The 10,218-nt window shown below is 39.5% G+C and overlaps 1 protein-coding gene across 14 annotated transcripts in view; it reads left to right on the forward strand.

Moving 5' to 3' along the window:
* IMMT (inner membrane mitochondrial protein) overlaps positions 1–9,808 on the forward strand; it is a 50,531-nt gene extending 40,723 nt beyond the window's left edge. For 9 of the 14 annotated variants that reach the window (XM_037011973.2, XM_037011976.2, XM_037011975.2 and 6 more), the window contains 5 exons: positions 2,620–2,634; positions 3,993–4,216; positions 6,593–6,724; positions 7,701–7,830; positions 8,831–9,808. In XM_037011973.2, the coding sequence (XP_036867868.1) occupies positions 2,620–2,634; positions 3,993–4,216; positions 6,593–6,724; positions 7,701–7,830; positions 8,831–9,444 (1,115 nt within the window). In that variant the 3' untranslated portion in view covers positions 9,445–9,808. The remainder of the gene's footprint in view (positions 1–2,619; positions 2,635–3,992; positions 4,217–6,592; positions 6,725–7,700; positions 7,831–8,830) is intronic. The other 5 variants (XM_073241459.1, XM_073241481.1, XM_073241478.1 and 2 more) reach the window with 1 other exon arrangement.
* The last annotated feature ends 410 nt before the right edge of the window (positions 9,809–10,218 follow it).

Raw genomic sequence — 10,218 nt, forward strand, 5'->3', positions numbered from 1 at the left:
TGAAAATGTCCATTGTAAAACATGAAAACATAAAAGCAGCCATTCTCAACCCAGGGTATGTTGCCCCCTGCCACCAGAGGACATCTGGCAATGTCTGGAGACAGTTTTGTCCATCACACTGCAGGGAGCTATTGGCCTCTAGTGGGTAGAGGCCAGAGATGCTGGTAAACATCCCAAGTGCACATAATAGTCCCCCTCAAGGAATTACCTGGCCCAGGATGTCACTAGTACCAAGCTTGAGAAAACTGGTATTAAAGAAATGTATCACGTAAAAAGTGAAAGTCCCTTGCAATGCAATCTCTGAATTATTTTTTCTGTACAACCTCCATTGAATTTCTTACTAATTTTTTAAAGTATCTTATATATTCATTCACATGACACAAAATTTGAAAGGTACAAGTGACATCTGGTGAAATTTCCTTTCTATGCCTGTCTACAGCCAGTTTTCCTCTCAGTGCTAGTGATTCCTGTGTACATCTGGAGGTAGTGAATTATTCCATGATTACCCCAGCCCTCAATAGATAATCCTCGCCTGTGAAATCTGAATTCATTTAAGACCTATACTGAACTCATTAGTAATGGTTTGTGTTATCAGTTATTTTGCTCGTAGTCTTACTTCCTTAAGTTATAAATGTCCCGGTGATAGTCATCTGATACTTATTTCTGTGTTCTCCATAACTGAGCACAGTATCAAACATATGATAGCTAACACTGAGGATTCTTTCATGTCTAGCACTGTATTCTGAGTGTTTCACATGTATTAACTTAAAGTTCATAACAACCCTGTAAGGTGAGTTTTGCTATTATGTCTATTTTATAAATGAGAAAACCAAGACACAGAGAGGTTAAGTAATTTGCCCAAGGTTAAGGATAGAGTTAGGATTTTATTCTTACCTCCTAGCTTCACAGTTCCCTGCCTGATTGATCTGTATTGCAGGATAGGACCCTCTTTCAGGGTTTTGAGTAGTGGTCTGATTGTAATAAGGGGGAAGATTCATTTTTATGAGATTGAGAGTGTAGGAAGGGATGTCTGAGGACAAGGAAGCTAGTTAAAAGCTGGTGAGTAATCTGATGACAGTGTTGGGGGCCATGTAGTATGTGTGCCAAGGGCATTGAGTAAAGAAACTTAGTAATGGGGTATGTGGTGGGGACTTGATAATGGGGGGAGTCTAGTAACCATAATGTTGCTCATGTAATTGTACATTAATGATACCAAAATAAAAAAAAAAGAAACTTAGAAGTAGTCACTTAGCAATTGATTTGTTGAACCATGACTTAGACTATCTAGTGAAGCTGATGATGTGTATACTCCCTGATCCAACAGGTCAGTTCCTACGTGTGTGCTCAAGAAGATGCATGGTTACTCATGAAAGATGCAGGGAGACTTTTAAAAATGTTCATAGCAGCACTGTTTGTAAGAGCAAAAAAATGGGAACTAAATGTGCTTCACACATGGCAGTGCAAACGAATGAACCAGACTCTATCTCGCAAACATAAATGTTGAGGAAAGTCAAAACGTTGCAAAAGAGTACGTGGATTAGGATACCACTTACATGAGACTTAAGAACATGCAAAACAAAACCACATATTGTTTAATGATACATGCATAGTAAAGTATAACAGAATGAATGATAAACACCATATTCAGTTGTGGATACTACTGTGGGGGAAAGGAGGAGTAGCTGCTAGGAAGAGTGCATGTGAGTGTTGCCAGGATGGGAGAATGTGTCCAAGTTGACTGTAGATATTCGTTGGGGACTTTTCCTTTATTGCTTGTAGACTAGTTTATGTAGCCATATTTCTGTGCCATGTTGAGACTGACACAGTCTCTCTCACCTTGGCCATCTTTGCCAGTTTTTCTTGCGACAGTTGGACAGATCCGTTTCTTCGGTTTACTACCAGATTAAGTATTTGACTTCTAGAGAGCTATTTTGGATGAAAATACTTGCCTTTGAACTTGTTAAAGCCAAGGGTCATACCCAGGGTGTTAGGAAACTCATACTGAGAGGTAGGAGTCTGCCTGTGAGGTGTTCACACCTGGTGCTGGTGGTCTTCGTGAGTACAGTGGGGGATCATCAGCCAAACTATTAACACCTCCCTTGCCATTGAATCAGGCAGTCATAGTTCTTAGTCTAATTTGCATAGGTTAAGTGCAGATTTAAGGTGAGTTCACTGTTTTCACATTTCCAAAGAAGAAAGGTCAATGTCTTAGGTATTTGAAATGGTAGGAGAGGCCTGGTACAGAGAACAGAGTCAGGACTGTGACTTAGTGAAATACTCTGTGAACTAATGTAAATGGAGCGGGGGAAGAAAATCATAGTTTCTGTGTAAAAACTAAGTTGGTTGCTTTAGCAAAAATAGAGGTGAGTTCCCTGGAAACCAAAACTACTTTTAATATCAATGACTCTTACTTTCCAAAATGTTAAAATTTACCTTAATTGTTTTATGATCCTTTTAAATTTCAGGAAATAAATTATTATTTTGCTCTCTGATTCAAATATACTTTTCTACTACTAGTTTCGGTTCCTTCTTATTTCCTTTTGGATATTCCTGTTTAATGATTAATAACTGAGATGTGTAAATTCTTTTTTTTCAAACTTATCTTCTTTTCTTTTGTAGATATTTCTGACTTAGGTGAGTAATTGTGTTTTTTTATCTTTAAAAAGGTTTTTGTTTTGAGTCTTAAAAGACTGAACTCTTACTTTGCCTATGATTCTTATACTAAGCCACCTAAATAATATAAAGTAGAATTATGTTGCATGTGGTAAGTCTGATTTGCATATTTTGGACATATCTATGCTCTCAGGAATAAAAATGCTTAAAGTGATCGTGATCGGGAACCTGCAGATACTATATATGTGTGTGTGTGTATAAAATATTATGTATAACATTTTAATAAAGGTTTTATTTTATAAAATTTCAAACATTAAGAAGTAGGAAGAAAACTAACTAACTCCTGTGGACCCATTACCCAACTTCAGCAATTATCAGTACATGGCTGGTTTAGTCTTACTTACTCCCCCAGCTTATGTTGAAGCTGACCCTGAGTATCATATCCTTTCACTTTTAAATACTTGGAATATATTTTTACAAAAGCATAATTGGTATACCATTATCACATCTGAAACAATACCTTGATGTCAGCAAATGTCTATCAGTGTTCAAGTATCCCTGATCATTTTATAGTATGAGTTTTTATTTGTTTTATTTGAATCTATACCCAAGGGAGCTATGCATGTTGAATTTGGTCAGTAAATCTCTTATCCCCACTTTGTTTTTCACTTTTCAATCTATTTATTGTGGGGTTGAATTATCATACAGTATTTCCCACATTCTTTATTTTGCTGAAAAGAAAACGTGTTTAAGCCTAAGTCAGAACCTTTGGGCACAAGTAATTGAAAAAACTCCACGAGTGATTCTGATGGACAGGTCTGGCCACAGATCACTGTCCTTGTTAATATCAGCTGTTAAGGAAGGGTATGAAAACTCTTATTAGGAAAAAGTCTGAGAGAATTTGAATTTGTTTCTAGTTTTAGCAGGAAAGAATGTTTAATATTGGTTGCCTATTAAAACTAATCATGGTTTTTTGCATGAAAGAAAATACAGAAGTGATTGCATATGTGAACTGTCTTTAGAGGCAAAATTATGAGTTATAAAACCAATTTATAATTAGTTCATATTGGAAATACTAATTTGTGTTCCTCGAAAATAACTGATTATATATTTGAAGGCTTACCTAAGTTACTATACTTGGGATTGAAAATACCTTAGTTGTTGGACATGAGCTGTGGATTTATGATTGCATTGGAGACTCTAGATCTCCAACCCCACATGAGAGCAAAAACCAGTCTGTCTGCCTTGAGCACCAGTGCATCCTCCACCCTTTGCTTCTGTTTACAGCTATTAAAATTAAATTATCAACAGAAGCAAGTTACCTTGTAGATGTATATTTCTGGCAAAATCATAACATTTTAATGTGCTTCTCTTTTTAGCTGACAAGCTATCTGCTGATGATCTGAACTCTCTGATTGCTCATGCACATCGTCGCATTGACCAGCTAAACAGAGAGCTAGCAGAACAGAGAGCCACAGAGAAGCAGCACATTGCATTAGCCTTAGAAAAACAAAAGCTGGAAGAAAGGAGGGCGTTTGACTCTGCAGTGGCAAAAGCATTAGAACATCACAGAAGTGAGATACAGGCTGAACAGGACAAAAAGGTAGAAGAAATGAGAATAACTGTTTAATGTTTAAAGTGCATCTAACTTGATTGTCTACTTCTAGAGATAATACCAGCAGTCACTGACTTTAAAATGCTATATAAAAGTCATGCCAACCCATGTCTGGGATGGAGCTTTGACCCTTGCTCTAGTCAGAACTTCTAGGGAAGGATTGACCTAGCAGAATTCCTTCATGTTGAGCAGATGGGAAAATATAGGAAAGTAACAAGCTACTGGGATCCAGGATTATCTAGCTTACCTTTTCCCAGTGGAGCCTCCTTCCCTTAAAGCAGTGCTGAAAGAGTCTGTTGGATTCTGAGTATATTTTTCTCTGCCAGTGTTTTGAAGTAGTTGGCAGTTAATGGATGAAATAACTCCTACAGTCTTCTCTCTGGGTACATCATATATTAAATCACTGATTTGGGAACCTGGCTACTCATCTTGCCTTCATGTCCACTAAGCTGCACAGTTGACCATTCCTTCTTCCTTGAAGCTCTTTCTTCCTTTGGCTGCCAGGATACCACATTCTTTTGGCCTTTCTTCCACCTTGCTGGCCACTCTTGGACCTCCTTTCTGTAAAAGCTCAGCCTCTCAGAATGTTGGCCTGCAACTGGTTTTGGTTCTGATACCTTTTTTCCTCCTAAACTGTCTCCAAATGCTCCTATCTGGTCCTGTGGCTCTGATGTTAAAATACTGTCTATCACTTCAGAGACATTTATATTGCCAGCTCTGACCCCTGCCTTGGCCTGGGGTTCCTGCCCAGCAGCCGACTTGTCTTCAGCTGGATTTTCAGTTAGTTGTTTCAAACTCAACGTATTCAATACATATTTCTTGATTCTCTCCAACCTGTCTCACAACCCCTCCGCTTCTTTCTTTCTCAGTAAACCCACATGTACCCAGGTGCTTAAGCCACACAGTTCATGCTTAATTGTTCCTCCATCAACTTTCCCATCTAGTCCACTGACAGATCCTTCCAGTTCTGCATCCAAAGTAAATCCCAGATTTGTTCACTTCAGTCTACTACCACTACCTTAGTCCAAACTGTCATCTTAACAGGTTCCAGTTTCATACCCATCTCTACGTCTTTACACAGGTGAGTGGTCCTTATGAAGTGTATTTGGGTTAGACACTACTGTGCTAAAAATCCTCCAATGACTGCCCATTGTATTTATTCTAAAATCCAAATTCTTAACCTTTACCAGAAAGGCCTCTTGATCTGAAACCTGCTTGCTATAAACCAGGCTTCCTTTACTTCCCTTAGTTACCAGGTGCCCTGGTTTTTGTTCTGTTTTGTTTTTGTGTCTTGACTACAGCTTTTGCCTCGGGGCCTTGCTCTGCTTGGTGTATTGTTCTGGCTCCTCTCTTTAACCTTGGTTCTAAGCTTGGATGTCACCTCAGCAAGGCTTTTTTTCTGTCTTTTCAATATAAAGTAGACTGTATTATTGTCTCTCAAAATGCCATTTCTTTTCTTAGAAACTAGTATCGGAGTTTCAGATGTTTCTTTTGTTTACTTACTTATTGTGTGATTCTTCTGTTGAAAATATACCCCACATGAGAGCAAAAACTAGTCTGTCTGCCTTGAGCACCAGTGTATCCAAGCATATAGCAGGCACTGCCTGGACAGGGTTGGCACGTCTCAGATATTTATGTAGTGACTGAATGGATTCATTCATTACTGATACTCTTGCTGATAAAAAGTAAGTTAAGAACTCGAGGTAATAAATGTTAAATAATTTGTAATATGGCCCATGGCTTATTGTTAGGCAAGACATGGTAGGCTTTTCATATTTTTTATTTGATTTGGCCTGTGTTGCATCTAAACCTGTAGTTTCAGAGCTTCTAAACTTTGTTTAGAAGAAATTGTGTACAGTAACTGCCAGATATTCATTAATTTTCTTAACAGTAGGCATTATTGTTCACAAAGGAGAAAAATGGAGACTTAAGATGATTTCCCCAAGGACACAGAGATGGCTGTGGTGAAGCTGTGTTTGATCCCAAGTCTTTGAGGTTACTGTTTTTTTTTCATGATCTGGAATTTGTTAATTCTCAAGGGATGTATGAGTCAGGAAAAGAGAATCTTTGCTTTGTATAGGACACATCCTGGTGATGTGGAAGAAACAAAATTTGGGGACCAGAAAGACCCCTGTATGAAATCCTATTTTTGCCACAGCTGTGTGACCTTGTTTGAATTGCCTTCCAGTGTTCAGCTTTCTGATTCATAGAAGAATTAGAAGTAAAGACTGTGTACCTACGCACGGCATGGCAAAGGGGATCAGGACATGGAAGCTGCTGTCATTGTCGTGACTGGTCTTTGTCCTTTTCTGAGAGCTTGTGTGGAGAATTGAGAACTAGTCATGACTGTGTTTGGTTTTGCAGGTAGAGGAAGTCAGAGATGCCATGGAGAATGAAATGAGAACCCAGCTTCGCCGACAGGCTGCTGCCCACACCGATCACTTACGAGATGTCCTTAGGGTACAAGAACAGGAACTGAAATATGAATTTGAACATGTGAGGACTGTTGCAAAGCATCAGCTCTGCTCTGTCTCCTTTCCCCCTTTACATTAGTAACACTGTTTCCTTTTCCTTTAATATGCCCTGTATGTCATTCCCTCTGAGGATATAGGAGAATGGGGAAAGATTTCTAAGGGTATCTGGCCTCGGTGGAGTGAGGCTTTTGTGTATTTGCAAAATTGCTCCTTTTCCTTTTTTTACATGGAGGCGTACTTGTGTGTTTTTAATCACATGGTGTTTTGTATTTATGTCCTGGTCATTTGGACCTTCACAGCTTTCGAGGGTTGGTAGAGGAGGCTTTAGGAATGCAGATATGTAGCCTTGACACAGTCCTTCCTCCTGACGGCTGTGCATTGTGTGGTGGGCTCAGCGTTTCATATCTGAGCAGAGCTGCCAAGAGGTTAAGTTGGAAGTCACAGAGAAATCTATCAGGATACCTTTAACCATGATTAGTTTCTACTCAGTAAGTCATTTATATTACTGTTTTGGGCTCCTAGGAAGGGAATGAGGTTTTCCATATAAGAAAATTGTTCAGAGAATTGTTATTTATGCCAATGTAAAAAGGTATTTAAATCCATTTGATGAGTATTTTCCTGAGAAAAATGAATATATAAGCTCTTAAGCAGAGGATATTGAATACAATTAAACCTAATTACTGTGGATGGCGTTATAGGTACTTTACTTCCTAATGTTGGCATTTCCCCTCATTTTAATAGTCTCTTCCTCCTCCTGGTCTGCTTCCTCTAATATTAGGTCCCATCAGTAAATTTGTAGAAAATTATACATTAAACATGAGTTTGAGGAAATTTTTGAAACCTTACACATAATGTAGGGGTTTCATGACAACTGTTCTGAGGTTTTAAAGGCCCTCTTTGCTTTTGGTGTAGCAGGTGCCAGAACACTTAAGTGTCCCAATAAGTGACATGCATTGAGGTAGCATCAGTCTTTTCTGTACACTACGTTTTGATTTCAGGATCTGTCGGAGAAACTTGCCGAACAAGATTTACAGTTTCGTCGGCTCAGTCAAGAGCAAGTTGACAACTTTACTCTGGATATAAACACTGCCTATGCCAGACTAAGAGGAATTGAACAGGCTGTTCAGAGTGAGTACAGGGACCTCTTGTAGATATTTGTATTCAGTTCAACTTCTTAGGAAATCTCTTGTAACATGGATAATGGGTTATCAACAGTGCGTAAAGATGCTGAAGTCACTTGATGGAATTTTATTCATTTCATAGGAAATTAGTCCCAGATTTTATAAGGTTGGACCATAGAGAATAGTGAAAGGAAATTAAAAAGATTCTAAAAATTAAATCTAAATAGTGTGAAGTTTTATTCCTTAAGTGCCAGACATGAGATCACCATTTACGAGGCAGTTTACCCAATACCCTTTGGTTATGTGTCATGTGCCCTGAGCAGAGGTCAGTGTGGCTTCACACTCGCCCTCCAGGTCTGCTGACTTGACTCCAGCCCTGTTCTGGAGGTGATTTGCTGATTCCATCAATCAAACAGATGGTAGTTATCCTGGGGCCTGTGGGTGCCAGTTGGAAGAGAAATGTCCTGACAGTGAGGATGGTGATAAAATGGGTTTCTTTGGGATGTTATGGAATCTTTTTTGTGAGATTAAGGTAAAAATAAGCCAAGTTTTTATGAACTTCAAGGTCCAGTAGTTCATTGAGTTTATTTGAAGTGTTCTACCTTTTTGTATGAAATTAAAATAGCATCAATCAGCCTATTTTAAATGTCATGTTTTTTTTCTCAAACATTTCTAAAGATGATTATATCTGAATTAGATGCCGTGCATTGTTCTGGATGTTACAGGAAGAGAAGAGAGACTCAGTGGTGCTCGTGCACACACATCCTCCTAGTTTTCTCCATGACTCATCAAGCCCTTCTCTAGTTGTGCCATGCCTTGTTGCCTCATGAAGCCAGCTAGGAAAGAACATGCCAGAAACAAGTGGTGGGTGAGGTTGGAAGAGGCACTTTCTGGTCCTGCTCTCCACATGTGTGGATTGAGCTTGTTGAAGGTACACTGGATTTATGAGAAAGACATGTAGTCAGGTGGAGAGAAAAGTGTTTTTCTTTGCCTATTTTTTCTTACAGGTCATGCAGTTGCTGAAGAGGAGGCCAGAAAAGCCCACCAGCTCTGGTTGTCGGTGGAGGCATTAAAGTACAGCATGAAGACTGCATCTGCAGACCTGCCCACTGTCCCGCTGGGTAGTGCGGTTGAGGCCATCAAAGTTAACTGTTCTGACAGTGAATTTGCCCAGGCTTTAACTGCGGCTATCCCTGCAGAGTCCCTGACCCGTGGGGTGTACAGTGAAGAGACCCTTAGAGTCCGTTTCTATGCTGTCCAAAAACTGGCCCGAAGGGTAGCAATGATTGATGAAACCAGAAATAGCTTGTACCAGTACTTCCTTTCCTACTTGCAGTCCCTGCTCCTATTCCCGCCTCAGCAACTGAAGCCACCAGCCGAGCTCTGCCCAGAGGACATAAACCCGTTTAAATTGCTGTCCTATGCCTCCTATTGCATTGAGCATGGTGATCTGGAGCTGGCAGCAAAGTTTGTCAATCAGCTGAAAGGGGAGTCCAGACGAGTGGCCCAGGACTGGCTGAATGAAGCCCGAATGACCCTAGAAACAAAACAGATAGTGGAAATCCTGACGGCATATGCCAGCGCCGTAGGAATTGGAACCACTCAAGTGCAGCAAGAGTAAGGTCTAGGAAGATTAGAGTTTTGTGAAGTCCTATTTCATGTCAAAGGAAATCAGCAATGATATATGAAGGGTTTACCACATGGTCCCAAAATTGTCTAGAAACAAGCAGGTTATACAAGTACTGTGTTCTAAATGTTAACACCTGTTGCACTTACGTTATTTCCACTTGCTATCATGTTTGTGAACTTCCTAAGTATTTTCTTTGCAACTTGTGTAACATTTTCTGTTTTTCAGGTTTTACTGATCAGGCTTGTGAGCCAATCAAAATAATGTTTGTGATCCCCATTACTATTGATTTTGCCCATGGAGCAAACTGAATAAAACAGAGATGAAAACTGAATAGCTTATCCCTATTCAAAAATTACCACTTCTGGCTTGTGTGTGTGAAAAACTTCCTTCAGAACAACAGCAGCAGAAATAGGAAGCCCCAGGCACTCAGTTTTCTAGGCTGTGAATTGGGTGCCAGAAGTCCAAGGTCTGTTTTGACTTTGAAGGTTCTGGTGAACTGATTCTTGCTGGTCAGCTCAAGAATGATGTACAATCCAAAATGCCAGTGTGTTTATAATTGGAAATAAAATCATTTAGGGATTGAAAAGCACTAGAAATGGTTTATGTAACCCCAAACTTATAAAATTGCTACCACAGGAAAAAATATTTACATTGGGACCCATTATACACACCCCCCCACCCCTGTGTGCATATATACATGAAACAGTTTCTGGAACCTCTGCTTCCCCTTTCTACTTGTAATGTACCGTTTTCTGGTCTGTGGTG

This window comes from Manis javanica, chromosome 1 (genome assembly GCF_040802235.1).
Source record: "Manis javanica isolate MJ-LG chromosome 1, MJ_LKY, whole genome shotgun sequence".
Classification (NCBI taxonomy): Eukaryota; Metazoa; Chordata; class Mammalia; order Pholidota; family Manidae; genus Manis; species Manis javanica.